This window comes from Dasypus novemcinctus, chromosome 6 (genome assembly GCF_030445035.2).
Source record: "Dasypus novemcinctus isolate mDasNov1 chromosome 6, mDasNov1.1.hap2, whole genome shotgun sequence".
NCBI lineage: Eukaryota > Metazoa > Chordata > Mammalia > Cingulata > Dasypodidae > Dasypus > Dasypus novemcinctus.
The window spans coordinates 34,853,710-34,872,446 of record NC_080678.1 but is presented as its reverse complement, the minus strand read 5'-3'; the positions used below and the strand labels follow the sequence as shown (position 1 = coordinate 34,872,446).

Genomic DNA, 18,737 nt, shown 5'->3' with positions numbered 1-18,737 from the left:
AAAGAGAGGCTCTTTTTACTCCCTAAGTGCCATATTCACCTATAAACATTCTCAAGAACCTTGGGGAAAATGTGGGAGAAACAGGGTTGGGCAAAGGGTTTTAGAATTAGAAATGTTCCAGGTACCAGGGCTAATCATAATAATCTCATTAAATGCTTTCACACGCATTGTCTCCCTGTGAGGTTGGTGAGATTTCTATAATTACCTTCATTTTATAGTCAGAAAAATCGGAGGCTCAGAGAGCTCATAATTTTACTAAGATCAAACCAATAGTTTCCAGAGACTAAACAGTTCTCTGTAATTGAAAGTTCACCGGTAGAAGCTAGAAATGGGATATGCTAGGTCCGTCACTCTGGAATCTAAGACTTTTAAGCAGCGATAAGCATTTAGCAGTGAGCGTTACTACCTACCTGGAGCACAGAGGAGATTACCATGGGAAGCATGCCCAGCGGAAAGCGCAGGATATTGAAGAGGGTGATGGAAGTGAAGGCCTTTTCTGCATCCAAAATATTGTTGCTATCCACCAGGACGTAAACTGAAAACGTGATCACAGACACCTGGAAGGAGCAAGGTCACAGGCAATGTATTCCTAAAAGGGCCCAAGCAGCCTTGTGCTAAATTTCAGGAGCATAGGATATCAGAGCTGAAGGGGCTTTAGGATTATCCCAGCCTCCTCATGTCACAGAGGAGAAAACTGAGCCCAAGAGAGAGGGAAAAGATCTTGCCCAAGCTCACAAGGTCAATTAATGGCATCGGGAGGCCCGGGCCTCAGGTCTCCTGGCTCCTGAGCCAGGGTTCCTTCCACTACAGACTCGCACTTTCTCCCCAAGAAAACAGGAAGCCCCATTTTGCAGATCATTCCTGGATGCCATAGCCATGCTGAGCATGCTGAAAACTTGTTCTGGGTTGCCAGCCAGCCAGTCGGTATACGAGGCTGAAACTTGAGTAGGTGGGGCACAGGTAGGAATAGCAGCCCGGGCAGTTCAGGAGGGGGCTGAATTCCCTGGATTTTGAGGGCAGGACTAGGGGTGATGGGCAGTCTTTCAAGAACTTTCCAGGAAGTTGACCCACGTCCGAAAGCATCCACAGCCCACTGACTCCTCTGCCACTCACCAGGACGGGGGTTATGTATAAGAGGAATATAGTTAAAGACTGCAGCTGAGAGTAGGTCAGCAGGTTCTTCAGCTCTTTCTTCCGAAGTTCATGGACTTGTCCTCTGAATGAAGGTTCCCAGGCGAAATATTTTAGGATCTAATAGTCAGAAAATAGCACTGCTCACACTGTGCCCTGAAAGGCCACCAGGTGTTTCTCATCTACCATGCTTTTGAATACATGCATCAAAATTGGAGGGGTAGAAATCCAGATTATAAATACAGAAAGGTAGCTTGTATTTCTTGGTAGCCAAGCATTTTATATATATTGTCTTAATCTTGATAACAACTTTAGTGTGACCACCTGTCCCACCAGTTAGTTCCACTTAGTCCCACTGATCATAGGGTATTCCAGGACATGGGGCTTTCGGTGCTAAAACCTGGAAAGTTCTGGGGCATACGAGCGTGAATTGGTCACCCTGCTGGTGTAGAATTGTCTACATTTTACCAATAAAGAAACAGGGTGAGAGGAGTTAACTTGCCCAAGGCTACTGAGCTGGCAAGTGTTAGAACTTAGACTCAAAACCAGGCTTATCTTTTAATTTTGCTGCATTAACAGAAAAACATAGATATCAGAGCTCTGTGTGGAGAAATATCAGGAAGTTAAAAGGGGCCTCTGTTTCATTCATTTTCAAGAAGTTTAGGTTAATGTTATAATCCATAATTCAAAATGATTTTTAAGGAAAGAATTTACTGGTCACCTTTGGAGAATGAAATGCAGTATTTTCTAAGTTGATCAAAGGAGAGAAAGAAGCTGCCTGTCTTGGTCCTGCATAAACTTTATTTTAGGGTAACCAACTAGTTAATGAAAGATCATTCTTTATGGAATTCCAGCAAATCCATAGCAAAGGCATGACAGAATGAGCATAGCATCATTTGGGAACCCCGAATGAAATAATGGCTCTAGGCGAAGACTGTCAGTGGCTGATAAAACTTTCACAGTAGTGGATTTTAACCTTGGCTGTTTGTTAGAATCAGCTAGGGAGTTTTAAAAAAATTTAGATGCCTCGCCTCACCCCCAGAGTCTAATTAAATTGGTTTGGATAGGGTTCAAGTTTCAGTGGTTTCCAAAAACTTCCCAGGTGATTCTAGTGTGCTTCAAAGGGCAACAAGCCAGTGCATTAGGTGAAAGAATGACAGGAAACTCTATAATGGACGAATAGGGCTGATGACGCCAGGGCCCACCCATCAATCTTATCATCAGTGACTTTGGAAGTGCACTGCACCACCTAAAAATATCCTTGCCAAAAAAATAAAAAAATACGAAAAACAAAACAAACCCTAAATCTAATTAAGCCTCTAGGTCTAACTACCAATTTATAGGAAATACAGGCAACAAAACAAATAGGTTGGTTTCTCCAATAAACAAATGACAAACAGAAAAAGAGGGGGACGAGATGGTGGACTGCTATAGATTAAAGCAATTATCAACCAAATGCCATATATGGACACATTGTGGATCCTTATTTTTTTAAAAATTGAGATATTGACATCTCAAAGAACGATTGTTAATTGTTCAGGTGTGTTAATGGTACTGTGACTATGTTGAAAAAGGAAATCTTAAATAAAAATTTTAAAAATTAAGAAAAATAAAGGAAGTTCTTCTTTAGAGATATATGAAATATTTACGAATGAAAGGACAGAATATCTGAGTTTGGCTTTAAGGTGAGTGGCTGTAGCTGAAGTGGTTGAACTCCAGCTTGCCTTGTATGAGGTCCTGGGTTCAATCCCCAGTACCTCCTAAAAACAAAACAAACAAACAAAAAAACTAACTCTCATTGGGGAGTGGATGTAGGTCAGTGGTTGAGCATCCACTTCTCATGTATGAGGTCCTGGGTTAAATCTCTGGGACCTCTTTAAAAAAAAGTCTAGCATGGTGTGAGGTGGGGATTGGGGAGATACATGAAGCTAGGTAGGTCTTGTTGATAATTGCTGAAGCTGGGTGATGAGTCCATGGGGTTCATTTTATTATTTACCCTTCATTCGTGTACATTTGAAAATTTCTACAATAAAATGTAAAAACAAAACCCACTTAGGGAAAATAAATTGAAATTAAGTTTCAAAAGAGGGCCTGACTTTTGGTTGTTGAGTGGAAGGAGTTCCTTATCATATTCTGAATATTCAAACCTTATCAGATATATGATTTCCAAATATTTTCTCCCATTCTGTAGGTTCATCATTTTCTTGATAAAATCCTTTGATGCATAAATACTATTCAGTCATAAAAAGGAATGAAGTTTCTACAAACCTATAATAGCTCTAATAAAAAAAATAAAGCAGGCAAAAAAAAAAAAAAAAAAGGAATAAAGTTCTGGTACATGCTGTAATATAGATGAATTTTGAAAACATTATGCTAACTGAACTAAGTCAGACACAAAAGGACAAATATTGTATGCTTCCACTTATAAGAAATAGCTAGAGTGTGCAAATTCATAGAAGCAGAAAGTGGATTAGAAGTTACCAGGGGCTGGAGGAGAGAGGAATAAGGTATTGTTTAATGGGTAAGGAATTTCTGTATGGGATGATGGAAATATTTTAGTAATGGAAGGTGATGATGATAGCACAAAATTGTAAAAGTAAAAGTGATAAATGCTACTGAATTGTACACTTAAAAATGGCTAAAGTGGGAAATTATATATGTTACCACAATTAAAAAAAGAGAGAACCTGAGATGGGTTTTAGGATATGAAACAGGAAACTTGTGGGTAGATGAATAAGGTATTTGATACTCAACAGGACTAGAGTAGAAATCTACAACCTCTAACAGAGTTTGCGAAGTACACGAATCCACTGCCTATCACTGCCACAGGGAGCTGCCTACGCTTGGCTTCTCACCTTGATCCCACTGAGAATCTCAGTCATGATCTTTAAACGCTTGTCTTTATTCTTCATATTTTTCATCTGCCAGGAAAAATCAAAAGAAAACCAATGAGATGCTCTCCATGAGCGAGGGTCCAGGTTTGTGGCTGACGCCAGGCCTGAGGGGGTGGTCGTGTGGCTCTCTTAGTTGTCCAGTGATGGGGTTCCTCTTTCTGCCCATTTCCCCTTGCCCACTCTGCTCCTGCCACAGTGGCCTTTCTGATCCTTGATCAGATCCAAGTTCATCTTTGCCCTGCTTTGCCTGACTGCATCCTCTGCCCAGCTTGTTCTTGCCCTGCTCCTCCCAAGGCTTACTCAGTTACTGTCAAGGTTGTGGTCAGATCTCAGCTTAAATGTTCCCTCCTTATGAAACCTTCCCTATGCCTGTGCCTCCCCCCCCCAAACTAAAATAATCATCCACTTATTGCTATCACATAACCCTATTTAGTTATCTGCATAGTACTTATTATGACCTGACATTTTCCTTGTTTAATTGTTTTTGCTTATTTATTACCTCCACCCCCAAGTAGAATGTAAACTCCACCAAATGCTGGAAGCTTGTATTTGCTGCTATATTCCCAGAATGGTAAGATGAGAAATAAATATTTAAAAAATAAATATCTGTAACTAAATGAATGCAAAGTGAATGAATAAATAGATCACATGCTGAGACCATCAAGTTCAATTACCCAATCTTTAGTTTCTGGCAGAGCCAAGGGCCATCCGCATGGAGCCCTTCCAGCTTGTGGTAGCAGGGGTGATTGCCAGGATTTAAGCTTAAAATTCAAATCACTCCTGTGACTGCTTTGCATGGTTGGTTTCTATTACTATGATGGAATGGACAAACAGGGGCAAAAATCACTCTTCTGAGGACAGCCCAGCAGGGCAGTGTGGAAGAGATATAGGGAAGATCTCTGGGAGAGCCCTTCCCTCTAACATGAATGAGGATAGAATACATAACCGATAAGAGTGGCCAGAGGATTAAAAGGGAAGAAAGATGAAACCAAGGTCATTTGGGATGATGGAAGTCTTCAACTAAATTTGCCTTGCCCAAACTCCCATCAAGGGTTGGAACAGAGTGAACAAGAGTTTAGACTTTGAAGACGTGACTCTGTTTCCTTACCTGGATGGCTCTATTCTTGGTGGCTATTATCCCATTAAGTGGGATTAGGAGCACCATCACTCCAACTCCTGCAAAGACTGAGGGTCCCAACTCGTTCCATAGGAAGAAGATGGATAAAATAATCTGTAGAAGAGTTGACCACAGCAAGTGGATAAAGCTGGTCACTTCCATGAGCTTCTGGGCATCCACAGACATCAGGTTCACTGTTTCTCCAACGGTATACTGCTTCCTGGCTGAGTTGGATAGGGTCAGTGCCTAAAGATAATGATTAGGATTGGGCCCCATTGACAAAGCCAAGGATACTGCCAGGAGAAAGGGGGTTCAGGATGTGAGAATACAATGAAAGGACTGGTTCTAGCTGCTGAGCACGCTAGGTCTCCTTTTTTAAGACCAAGCATGATTTGCAACAGAGCATGTTCTGCTCAACCCCACCCCACATCATCTCATGCCATCCTGGCCGCTGCCTCTAGGAATTTAAATCTCATTTCCAGGATGAGTGTGAGCTTTGCATGGATTCTGTTCATATTAATCATTGGAATTGTTGTATTATGTTGCATTAAACCACAAAAGAAATCCTGGCTTTAGTAGAAGGAAATGGCCACCCTCCAGAACCTTGAGACTTGCTTATACTGCACTGGTTTCCCTCCCTGACTATGCCCAGCTGCTGAGTGTTTTTCCCTTAAAAAGGGCAGGGCCCTTGGAAGATTCTTCTCATTGGCTTGTCTTTGGGGTCCCAGGAGCCAGCATGGGCTTATACATTTCATGAAAGGGCCAAGCATGCAAACCGTCACTGTGTCCAAGATTTTTAATTCCTCTTGCAGTATTGACCAGCAGAGCTCACACTCAGTTTGGGGGAAGAAAAACTAGTGTGAAGGTATCCGGAAGTTCAAAGGACTTGACCAGACTTCTGATCTAAAAACACTTGGATTACCTGCTTGGGTTTCTTGATGCGTCAATACCTGCTCGATACCTAACATAAAGATATGCCGGTGTATTCAAGAGAGGAAAGCAAAGGAAGAAATCAGGAACTGTAATACAGAAATTGCTTTGGTGGAACTTCCCCAGTGGTGGAAGAAAAAGGAGAAGAAAATATAACTGTCTGATGCTCTAACATAAGTCCCATCTCCTTGTGAATGAGATTCCCTCAAGCTTGTAGTCTTGCAGTCACTGAGGTTTTTTTTGTTTTTGTTTTTTTTTAAGGAGGTACTGGGGATTGAACACAAAACAGGTGCTCAACCACTGTCTATACCCACTCGCCCTTAGTCACTGATTGTAACCACAGTAATTTCATTTTTTAGGGGATAAATGAGACTTCACCCTGGTAACTAGGACATAAGAAAATAAAGTTTCTCAAAGAAAGTTGACCCTAAAAAATAATACATCACAGAGAAGATGAGCAAAATCATCTTAAGGAAATGGAAAAGCTATCAAAACTCAGTAACCAGAGTAATTATCTTTATGCATCTGAAGAAGGAGCCAGGAGAGGAGGGTTTGATCAGCTGCTAAAGATTAGAAAAAGAAGTTATTAGATCAAAGGTGTTTTGGGGAGATGGAGTCCTGGCAAGACTGTATTTTGAGATGGATGTGCCAGGCCACCTTAGCTTGGTTTCATTAAGTATTGGGTTTAAATGTTGGTAGTTTTAAGACCTCAACCCTTGGATAGCAGTTTGTTAGATTTTCTTGAGGGCATCTCACCCCCCACCTACGTCCATGAACACACTTTTCATATTTTAATTACCCAAAAAATATCTAAAGGAGGCTGCATCGTTAGTTAAAATCAAACAGAGAGGTCAGTCATCATTTTCATAAAATTTTCTACAATCTTGGAATACAGGCATATCTCATTTTATTGCGCTTTGCTTTATTGCACTTCACAGATATTGCATTTTTTACAAATTAAAGGTTTGTGGCAACCCTATGTGGAGTAAATCTATTGGTGCCATTTTTCCAACAGCATGTGCCCACTTTCTGTCTCTGTGTCACATTTCAATTAAGGTATGTACATTTTTAAAAAGATATCATGCTATTGCACACACAGAGCACAGCACAGTGCAAACCTAACTTTTATATGCACTGGGCAAACAGAACCTTTGTGAGACTCTTTATTTTGATCTTCGCTTTATTGCAGTGGTCTGAACAGAACGCTCAGGGTCTCTAAGGTTTGCTGGAACAGTCGATCCTCATTATTCTTGGATTCTGCAAATTCACCTACTTTCTAAAATTTATTGATAGCCCCCAAATCAGAACTTGTGGCAATTTGTGGTCATTCTCAGACACGGACAGAGAGGTAAAAACTTTGATTTGCCTGATGTGCATGGTTCCAGCTGAGGTAGAACCAGGCGATGCTCTGCCTCCTCACTTCAGCTCTCAGACCGTAAACAAGCGTCTGGGATGTGCCGTAAAGAGAAAACTCGTGTGTGAGATAAGCCGCATTCAGGCATGAGTTTTAGTGCTGTTCGCCCTGAGTTTGATGTTAATGAATCAACAATTACATATTAAGTAAACAGAAATGTACACAAAACAAGGTTACGATTAACCACTTGATGAAAATGTTGTGACCAGAGACTCAGGGAACCTAACCTTCTATTGTCCCTAAGAGCAATGACTCTGTATTTGCTAGTTCAGTGTTTGCAGCAAGTTTATAGAAGGAACTACCGTGAATAACGAAAATTGACTGTAATTTCCTCATACTTAGGAAGGGGATTTTCTTTGGAGCCACCTGGTGTATTTAGCTTACCTTCCTGTATACAGAGGCCATGACAGCGGTCCGGACTTGCACGCCCAGCATGAAGCACAGCCGAAAATAGCTCTGAAGGCAGACGGACTGCATGAGCGCCAAAACAAAGAAGAGGATGGAATAGAGATATCCAGTCCACACATACATGCTAGGGTCGTTTGCAAAGATGATCAGTAACCTGTCAGAAAAATCAAGTGATTGATGCCCATCAGGCCTGAAAGGGCTCTTCACCTTCCTTGGGAGCAGATGCCTGCCCTACATGTAGCTGCAGGTAACAAAAGTGACCAGACTAACCAAACACCTTTGGGAATCCTAAGCTCCACAGGTGGCTTTTACTAGGACATGAACAGCAAGCGTTTAGGCTGCCTGGCCAGTGGCTGTGAGAACGGATAATGAAGGAAATGCCCATAGAACTGCTACTGCAATGCTTTGGCTTTGCCTCTGCCCATTTCCCATAGAAAAGGATGTGTGGGACAAGCTAATTTGTTCCTGGAAAATGCAAGCCTGGAAAGGAATTAGGATGTGGATCCAGCAAGAGTTAGAAGGGCTTCTCCCGGGGGAGGGTTCATTACATAGATCCCAGCAGATTGAGAAGTCTTGGCAGGATTAACCTGAACCTCGGATGGAAGGCTGTGACTATGGAGAGATGAGGGCACAGAAATTAGGTCTGAGGTCCACAGTCCACATCTTGGACATGGCTCAGCTCCATTAACAGTGAAGAGACCCTAACAAGTATCTGGCTTTCCGTGAAGGGGTGGGAGTGGAAATGAGGGAAGCCAAATTGTCCATCATCTTAGATCTTAAAATCTGCCTTGAGCTTTTCGTGAACATAATGCTGTAAGGTGAAGGGAAGTTATGAGCGTTTTTAAAGTGGAATTTAATAATAAGTTCCTGTGGGCATACACAGGGGGCAAAAAGGAGGGTGGCCGAGGAAGGCCTGAAAGAACAGCCCAAAACCTGAGGACTTACTTCAGCACCACAGGATTCACAAACACGAGGACGTCATGCACTAGCTTCAACAGGAATGATTTTAGAAGAATGGTGTAGAAAGTTTTGAAGAGGGTCTTGACTAACCAAGACCTTGGAAAATCCTTTGTGTTCCCCGACTCCTTTTTTTTCTTTTTAGTTTCTTCCTAAGTACAAAACCAAACAACAACAGTGTCCCCGGAGTTACGTAGTATAAGACTTTGCTCCTGCATTAAATGGCTACAGAATGTTAAACCTCAGAGCCCCTTTGCCTTCTGTGCACAGACTTTGATGTTTTTCTTCACTGCCTGGTTGCCAGGCCACCCTTCTAGCTGCTGTTGCCATTTCCCTCTCCCCCTCCTAACTGATACTTATAATCTACCTCAGATTAGAAAATCAGGCAACTCACCTGATGAGAATACTGGGTCTGAGTGGGATTTAGCATTAGCAGCTAATTAACCCAGGGGCACTGAGTGGGGACCTGAGGGGCAATCCTGAGAGTAAAGGGCTTTGGCGTGGTGACACAAATTCTGGACGTGTAGAAGTTTTGTTCCTTTTTGCTTGTGGTTGTTGCGGGGCATTACTGCTAATTCACAGCCCCTTCTTTTTCCTATATTTTGGCCTCTTCATTACATTCTCTGGAGTCCTATCATGCCCCTTCCCCCCCCAATTCCATTGTCTCAGTCTCAGTGTCAGATTTTCCTACCAGTCATATCCTCTCCCTGATTTCTCTCACTGACCTCCTCTCTGATTCGTTTCTCTTCACTGATGACTGCCCTAGCCTGTCTCCCAGCCTCTGCTTTTCTACTCTCCAGGTAGCCCTAGTGAGCTTTTAAAAGTATAAATCAGATTGTATTGCTCGTCTGCTTAAAACCTTCCACTGGCTTTCCATCAGACTTAAAGTCACGTCCCGCCTCCTGACCATGGTCCACGAGGGTCTACACAGGCTAGTCCTCGCCCGCCCCCCTGAGCCTATCTCACCCCATGCTCAGCCTCTCTTACGATGCTCCTGGACCTTCTTTCAGTTCCTTGGACTAACCCTCTCAGCCTCACACTCCTGCTCCCTCTGGCTGGATAACTTCCCTTTTACTGTCCCAGAGACCGACTCTTCTCATCATTTGGGTCTCTGCTCAAATGTCACCTCCACTGAGAAGCCTCCCTTGATCATCCTCCCTAAAGTAGAACTCCACCACAAACACATTAGCATGTTTTATCTTTTAATAACATGGCCTACTCCCAAAGAGTCTCAGTTTATTAGCTGCTAATGCTAAATCCCACCAAGGTGCAAATCCCAGTAATGTTAAGGTATTATTTTATTCTTTTTATTTTTTAAAAGATTTTATTATGAGAAATTAAAAATACACTCAAAAGGAGAGAGAATAGTACAGAGTACTCCACGTACCCTAATGTAGAATTAATACTGCAAGTATTACTAATGATATAAACTGCTCTGAAATGTATAAAATGCTATAAAATTGTAAGGACATAATCACGATGCTGATGCCCTCTTGCCTGAAACATATAAGCACATTTACACAGACTCTTGTGGGAAAGTTACCAGGACAAGGATGTCTTGGCTTTGACTCTGGCTCTTGTTGATGCCGTGCAGCCTGGCTTCAGAGTTCCGCTGGGAGCTCTTCTGTCGCCGTCTCTGGAGCGCCTGCCTGGCCTTCTGTAGCTCCCCTGTCATATGCTTTTCAAAGTTGCTGACTAATGTCTTGGTTTTACTCTCTTCATCCACATCCCAGACATCTTCGAGAGTCAGAGCTCTCCTGTAGCCTTTCAGAACAACGCTGGAACAAGAGTGACCCACAGGCTGGGTCGGAGGGTGGTCTCATCGCCACCTCTCTCCAAACCTGCCTCCCCGTTCTGGGATGGGCGGACAAGAGGCCTAGAACTTCCCCCTTGCACCACTACCCTCGTTTCCTGTCCCTTTGAATTTGAGAGCAAAGTGGGAAGAGGAGAAAAGGCAGCAGGCAGAGGTAATGGAAGGTGGTAGAAGTCAAGGGACAAATTTGGGAGAAGAGGCAGGGTGCCACTGAGTTAAGAGCCCGCAGATCATCACCTCCCCTCCTCCCCTTCCTTCCTCCTCAATACTGGCTGCCTCTCTGCTGATCTGGCATCCCTGATAGCCTCAAGAAACTGAGCAGACCTGGTAGCCGCTTCTACATTGTCTCTCTAGATCAGGGCTTCTTAACCTGGGGTGTGAGAATATGTTGACAAAAAATTACATCCTTATTGTCACTAACTTCTAACTGAAATGTAGCCTTTTCTTCTAAATGTGGGTGTAGGTAACCAATCCAGTTGTAAAACGAGGACCTGTGCCTTTGTCACCAGGACAAATCACACATGTTTTCATGGCTCACTTATGCTTATCACTACTTTAAAATGATGGTCGTTATTAGACCCACCACTAAATCGTATTTAATGCATTAATAAAGCACATGTATTACTATCTCATAAACTTTAAAAAAGACTTTGATAAAATAGGAATATAGTTGTTTTCATTTATACTCCTATTTTTCTTATTTTATGCATTTAAAACATTATTCTGAGAAGGGATCTGTGGGCTTCACCAGGCTACCTAAGAGGTCCATGGAATGACAAAGGTCAAGGACACATCTTCAGCCTGGACCAGCCAGTTCACTCCTTATTCTTCAACTCTGTGCCACACTGCCTGCCACCAAACTTCCCTTTTCCCATCCTACTGCCTCATTCCTTTTCTCCTGTGAAATCCCCAGACTTCCAAAAGCAAACCCCTCTTCATCCTTTCCTCAGTGTCCCAATCTGCCCAATGAAAGGACTGAACTAAACTGATCCCTATGTTCTAACGTTGCCTGACTCTGACTAAGCAGAGGAGAAATGGTGGCCACAGGGGGCATTCGTAAAAGTTAAGCTTTCCATCACTTTCAGAAAAATGAGGGGGTAGGGATAAAGACAACCCATACTTCAGGATTTCCTACCTGTCATACCAACTAAATGTAATGTTACTCAAAAATGAAGCCGTGGTTGATGGATTCTGCAAGACACACAAAAAATCAGAAAGTAAAATAAACTGGAAATGGGAACTCTACAGGACTCTAAAATCAGAAACAGAGTTTGCCGGATATGAGGCTGTGCTAGAAACTAAATATGTTAGGGAAGCCTGTTGGTCAACATTTGCTTATATGGCAACCCTAAGGTCACTAGTAGAGTGATAATCAGATTTGCTCACATAGATACATTAACTGCTTATGCTGAAGGTTGGTGGGTGAACATGAAAGTCAAAATTTCAATACTTTAGTCACCTTCTGTTTCCTTATGTCATATAATGGTCTGTACTACCTTATTCCAGACTTGTGGGTCCTCCATGAGACCTACACATCTCAAAGTTGCATTTGTTACTATCCAATTAAACGATACATTAAGTGGGAATATTTATAGTCTCACATTTGATGAGGCATTTTTTTCTGAAAATGCTGAAAGGATCAGGATCAGGATGTGGACTGCGTAGGAGATGAAGAATAGACAGGAGTAGGCCAAATTAGAACTGTTGCCCTATGGGAGAAAAAAAATTAGAAAATGAGCCTTTTATCCAAATTAAATACATATGTATACCCATGGGTGTGATTAAAGCCTATCTTCAAACAATCTAGATACAAGTCCACCCTGGAGCTCAACTTACTTGATGCCATTCCCTCAGACTCAAAAGTTGCCCAGCATTACCCCCTCATGCCAACCCTCTCCTTTCTCCTTACCTTTAATAGTGCCCGGATCAGAGTCTGAAACTGGAAAGTGCCACAGAATATTGAAAGAATCCAGAATAAGGACAGAAACCAAGAGCTCTTCTGCACACACCATTGCCTGCTGTGTTGGATCAGCAAAACCACGAGCTAGGGAGAAATTCACACCAAGTTTTGAAGAATATTGTGGCCAATCAGAGATAGGAGACAAGAAGGATGTCCACTGACATGGGAAGAAAGGGGGGCTGAAGAAGGAGATCCTTGTTACTAATCTGGCCAGTTAGACAGTACATGAATGCCAAATTGTAGATTCCTCCTTGATACCATCCACCTTCCCCTTTCTTTTTCTTTTTTAAGATTTATTTTTTTATTTATTCCACCTTCCCCCCCATTGTCTGCTCTCTGTGTCCATTCGCTGTGTGTTCTTCTGTGTCCGCTTATGTCAGCGGCACCAAGAATCTGTGTCATGTTTTGTTGCATCATCTTGCTGCGTCAGCTCTGTGTGTGCGGTGCCATTCCTGGGCAGGCTGTGTTTTCTTTTGTGCTGGGCAGCTCTCCTTATGGGGCGCACTCCTTGCGCGTGGGACTCCCTTACGCGGGGGACACCCCTGCATGGCAGGGCACTCCTTGAGTGCATCAGCACTGCGCATGGGCCAGCTCAATCAGACGGGTCAAGGAGGCCTGGGGTTTGAACCGTGGGCCTCCCATGTGGTAGGCGGAGGCCCTACCCATTGGGCCAAATCTGCTCTCCCTGGATCCCTTTCCCCACCTCATCTCTATTCACCACATTTGGGTGGGGAGTTAGCTAAGAAGACTGAGGATCACTATCTGCATTTTAAAGGAGCCACTTTGGGAAGCAGAAAAGCTTTTTCAGGACCCAAGGAAATGAAGCTGAGGCATGCAGCAGTCAGGAGAGGGAGGCAGATTCAGATGGGTAGATGCAAGGTCTGTGCGCCTTGGTTTTCTGATATTAGATTAAGCAATTAAAAATGAAAACCTTGCCTTCTATCATCTCACTTAGATATAGCTAGTTAAATGCTGGTTGATTCTCTAGACTCAGTGTGCTAGCAAATCATCTCTCTGAAAAAAGCTGTGATTTGTAGCATTTAGCAATTTCCATGATGAAAACACTCCCACCATCACAGATTTCAAGCTCCAATGTGATGTCACTGGATGCAGGGATGGGAAGAGATGCATGCAATCAGCTCTGTGTGAGCTAGTTCCAGCACATCTCTGCCTTGTTTGTTCTATAACATGTTAGCAAACAAAATGACAACAGGGACCAATCGGTAATGATTTTGAGTGAAGCAGGCCAGATGGAGTCTGTGCTTAGCAGATGATTGGTCTAAAATAAACAGCTAAGCAGTGCTCTGTGGTAGGGGTTCTTAACTTTTTGTTCCACGAGTCCCTTTGCAATCAGGTAAAAACCATGGACCCCTAATTAAGTCCACACTATACTGTGTATTATTTAATAAATATATCATACCCACATGTCCCTACAAGAATAATGTTTTTTTGAATTTCAATTCAAACTCATGGACCCCTTCTTTAGAACCCCTGCTTTATGGGATGGTAGGTCCATGGTTGTCAGATGTTCTGATTTTTTTAAGAAGCTTTGGAAATGCAGATTTTATGTGGCATCTTCCTCTTCAAAATGATGACAACTAATCCAATTTTTTGTTAACACTATGTAGACCCCCAGAAAATCATGCCTGCAGTAGTTACCAGTTTCTGATATCAGTTACACAATTTAGATTCTGTGACCCATTGATTAGCATCACCAGTGTATCAATTCAAAAATAATACTTACAGCATATAAAAAACTGTTTTACTTCAAGAAACTTAGATCTCATCTATGATCCTTAGGTGACAAGATATGAGGATATAAAATACTCTTAGTCATTAGAACCAATACTTAACTCAGTAAGAAGGCTCTGTAAATTAGTGTGTAAAAGAAGATGAAAAGCTAAAATTTGTATACTTCAGTCTTACCCACCATAACCAAGTTTTGTCTCACTATAGCTCCCTAGAAAGGAATGAAGAATATCAGGCTATAGTAGAAAGAACAATGGGTCAAGAATTGGAAGATTATGCTTTAGATCCAGCTCTGCTACCTTCTAACTATATGCCTCAGGCAAGTCACTTAACCTTTCTTAGTTTTCAGAGTCTTCATCTATAAAGTGAGAAGTTTGTACTAGATGGTCCCTTCTACTTCTAAAATTCTCAAGATGAAATTCGACTTAATTCCCCACCCGCCCCCCGAAAAAAGTTGGTAGAAAATAAGGTCAGAAGTGGAGATGGGTCTTACCCATGTGCCCAAGTAGAGGCTTGGATTGGTATATCTAATGGGAGGGACTGTGGCTTGTCCAAAGTCTTCTATGAGTACAAGGAGCAGTTCTATGGCTGCTAGAATAAGAAGAACTCCAACAAGCACCTGAGAAGAGAAAAAGATTGCTGTTAGAGAAAATCCTTCTTTACAAGTCTCTTAGAAGGATCACCAGTCATGGACAGATATACAGTGGTTTGGATAACACATTCAATAAATATATGTGGAATGAATGGATACCTATAGTTCAAATAATGGAATAAAGTACAAAGCATACCCTGATAAGTGTTTTTGAAGAATGCCTGAATGTCGTGGTTTAAAAATAGATCAACAAATTTTTTGATATTCCTCCCTTCAAAACGTAGAGCTTAGTTTCCTTTCTCTCCTCACAAGGGTGGGCTGGACTTACAATCTCACTTCGAATAAACACAGCATGGCAAAAGTGACAGTGTATGATTTCCAAGACAAGATCATAAAAAGCATTGTGGTTTCCCCCTTGTTGTCTCTCTCTTGGATCACTCATTCTGGGGAAAGCTAGCAACTTTGTCATGAACACACTTGAGTGGCCCTATGGAGATATCTGTTTAGTGAGGGACTGAGACCTTCCAACAGCCAGTGAGAACCTGAGGCCTCTTGCCAATGGCCATGAAAGTGAGCCATCTTAGAAGTGGATCCTCCAGCCTCAAAATCAAGGCTTCAGATAACTATCCCCAGTCAGCATATTAACTCTAACTCATGAGAAACCCCGACGCAGAACTCAGATAAACTGTTCCCAGGTTCCTGAACCATAGAAACTGTGAGGAGATAACAATGTTTGTTTTTCAAGCTGCTAAATTTGGGAATAATTTGTTACACAGTGTTAGAGAACCAATAGGAGAAGCCCTATCGCAACTGGGGTGGTACTATTCTCTTCCTTTGATCATTGACTCCAGCCTTGACCCCATACAACCTTTGTAGCTAATGTTGCAGGAGACTGAGATTACGTGACCTGAGGATGATTCCAATCAATATTTATTCTATGAGCTCATGAAACATGATACACACTGTATTATTCTAAAGCACCAACCTCTCCCAAAAGAAGGGAAAATTACTACCTTCATAGAGGAGCTCTATCAGTATCTTGGTTCCCAAACCAAAGATATTTTCCTGTATCATCTTCCCTACCCTCTTCCTTTCATGTTCCCATCCATCTGCCTCTAGTCATTCCTATTTGTCCCATTCATTCAGAAGGCTGAAACAGAGACCCTGGGTCCTCTGTAATGAAAACCAGCCAAGAAGAGAGATGAATGCAACTTTAACAAAGGGAACCAGATTTATTTTTTAGCAAGGAGTAGAATCAAAGACATGTTCATAGGGGAATGCCTTTTTCTCAAGCATACAATATACTATATGATGCTTTCCTCACACCAGACTGTTAGGTCTTTGGAAAATAATAATAGCTTTTGAAATGGCCAGGTATGTTTACCTTTAGGTAAATTAAGAAGTAAAATAGAACAAACTGGAACAAAAACACCCACCTTTGAGGGCAGTGAAATGGAGTGGGCCCTGACACAGGCATACATATATATTGATAATTGATTTATATAAATCAATTAGAAATGCACTGAACAATTCATAACAAAAGGGACCAGTTTTCTAAAATGGGCATGGACTATAACTAAATAATTTAAAGAAAATGAAATATAAATGACTCTTAAACATACGAGAAGATGCTTAACTTCACTAATGAGAGTGCAATTTAAAATTATGTCATACCGGTTTTTACTTAACCGATTAGCAAACATCAAAACATTTGATAATTAAAAAGTTCTGAGAGATTATTACCAAATGCCAACTAGTGATGCATTTGGAAAAAGACCTTGCCCAAAAGGGAGAAATATTAAATAAAAACAAGTTTTTACGACTAAGAGATTTCAAAGTGAGTCGGAAGGTCACTGCAGAGGTTATGCTTATGCACATCTCAGGAGGATCTCACCACTGACTGCAGCAGTAAATCGTGCCTCAAGCAGGGTGGTCAGAGGGTTCTAGGGACATCTGGACACAATGGAAAGGGCAGACAACCGGAATTCAGCACCCTGTCAGGGTTTTACTTTGGAATATATGATAACCTATCCCTCAATGCATTGGAGTTGGACCCTTTTATCTGAACCTATAATTAGTACTATACCTATTAAATATGAGTCCAAGAGATTTAAATCTTCTGACTATTCATGTGCCAGTTGAGTCCTGCATCTCAGCAGAGTTGCAGCCAACACTGACCCTCCAATTCATTAGACTCACCCCGGGCAACTAACAAAATGATGATGATGGACAGCCCCATCCCAAAAAATAGAGTATTTACAATTGCTAGCAAGACCGTTCCACCCATCTGCCCCATAGGATCTAAATTCCCTATCAGTCAGAAGCAGAATGGACATCACCATCCAAAAATCCTCAGGATTGAGGAATGAACAAACATAAGGGGGGAATGCAACAATGAACTAAAGTAAACTTACTATTATTCTAGCAATGGAAGAACTTGTAATATTGATATAAAGGCAGTGGTCACCAGAGGTTCTGAGGGGAGGGAGAGGGAAGAAGAATGGTAACATGGGGCATTTTTAGGACATTGGAATTGTTCTGTATAATACTGCAATGACAGACACAGGTTATTATTCATTTTGTCAAAACCTATAAAATTGTGCAAAGTGTAAACCATAATGTAAACTATTGACCATTGTTAGAGGTTTACAAGACGGAAACCTTCACTATTTACATACTGAAGGGAGATAAAGAAGCCCTTTAATCCCTACAGATCAAAAGAAACACCTGCTCCTGCAGCAGTCCAAGAAACCATAGCTCCCTAACCCACTATTCTCTAGTCACTATCACGGAAAATTTTCACCTCCAGGGCTTCCTATTGGTCCCCGCACCTCACTTGGACCCTCAACCCCCCTCCCACTATCATTTCCCCGCCTATGAATGTACTGTACAAATTCAAATGCCCCCTTCAAGGAGTGAGCTGAAGTCTCTCTTCAGACCCTTACCATTGGGAGAGCTTCTCAATAAATTCTTTCTCTGTTTGTGGTCATATTAGTCTCCATGTCCCAGTGAATGTCATTTTTCTCCAACAACCATGGTTAGAAGCAATACTTTAGTATGTGTTCAAGAATTGCAACAAATGTACCAAACTAATGAAAGATGTTGTTAATGGGGAAAGGGATGGGAGGGGGATGGGATGATGCACATGGGAATCCCCTGTATTTTCAATGTAACATGTAATCTAAAGCTTCTTTAAACATAACAATAATTTTTTTAAAAAAATTTAAAGTTGGTGAGACAGAACAATTTGCACTGTCTACAAAAAATTTTACATCCACATAATCTTAACCCAATGATTTCATTTCTAGGAATTTTTCCTACAGACAAACTCAAGTATACAAAGCTATTTATTGCAGCATTACTTATGATGGCAGAAGATTAGAAAAAGCCTAAATTCCTGTCATGGGCACATAAATCATGGCACACCCATAACAGAATTTCAAGTGGTCATTAAGAAGAAAAGCAGGAGTAGTTCAAGCAGATGAGACCCCACCTCTCACATGGGAGGTCTCAGATTTGATTCCTGATACCTCCTAAAGAAAACAAACAATGAGCAAAAAAAAAAAAAAAAAAAAAAAACCAAGCAGACAATGAGCAAAATTTTTAAAACAACAACAACAAAAAATGAGCAAACAACGAGTAAACAGACAGTGGAGCTAACTCTGGGAAGCCTATATGGCTCAGTGACTGAGTGCCAGCCTCCTGCATATGAGGTCCTGGGTTCAATCCCTGGTTCTGGTACCTAAAAAAAAAAAAAAAAAGAAGAAGAAGA

The 18,737-nt window shown here is 41.7% G+C and overlaps 1 protein-coding gene across 2 annotated transcripts in view; it reads right to left on the bottom strand.

Moving 5' to 3' along the window:
- ABCC2 (ATP binding cassette subfamily C member 2) overlaps window positions 1–18,737 on the bottom strand; it is a 107,232-nt gene that overhangs the window by 53,161 nt on the left and 35,334 nt on the right. Inside the window, exons 3-13 of one of the 2 annotated variants that reach the window (XM_004459198.5) lie at window positions 14,867–14,992; window positions 12,574–12,708; window positions 12,266–12,373; window positions 11,800–11,855; window positions 10,395–10,629; window positions 8,840–9,003; window positions 7,871–8,048; window positions 5,134–5,388; window positions 3,987–4,052; window positions 1,114–1,251; window positions 411–557 (exon numbers count right to left, since the gene is read on the bottom strand). In XM_004459198.5, the coding sequence (XP_004459255.1) occupies window positions 411–557; window positions 1,114–1,251; window positions 3,987–4,052; window positions 5,134–5,388; window positions 7,871–8,048; window positions 8,840–9,003; window positions 10,395–10,629; window positions 11,800–11,855; window positions 12,266–12,373; window positions 12,574–12,708; window positions 14,867–14,992 (1,608 nt within the window). Of the gene's footprint in view, window positions 1–410; window positions 558–1,113; window positions 1,252–3,986; window positions 4,053–5,133; window positions 5,389–7,870; window positions 8,049–8,839; window positions 9,004–10,394; window positions 10,630–11,799; window positions 11,856–12,265; window positions 12,374–12,573; window positions 13,504–14,866; window positions 14,993–18,737 lie in introns of those variants that run through there. The other variant, XM_058298502.2, reaches the window with a different exon arrangement.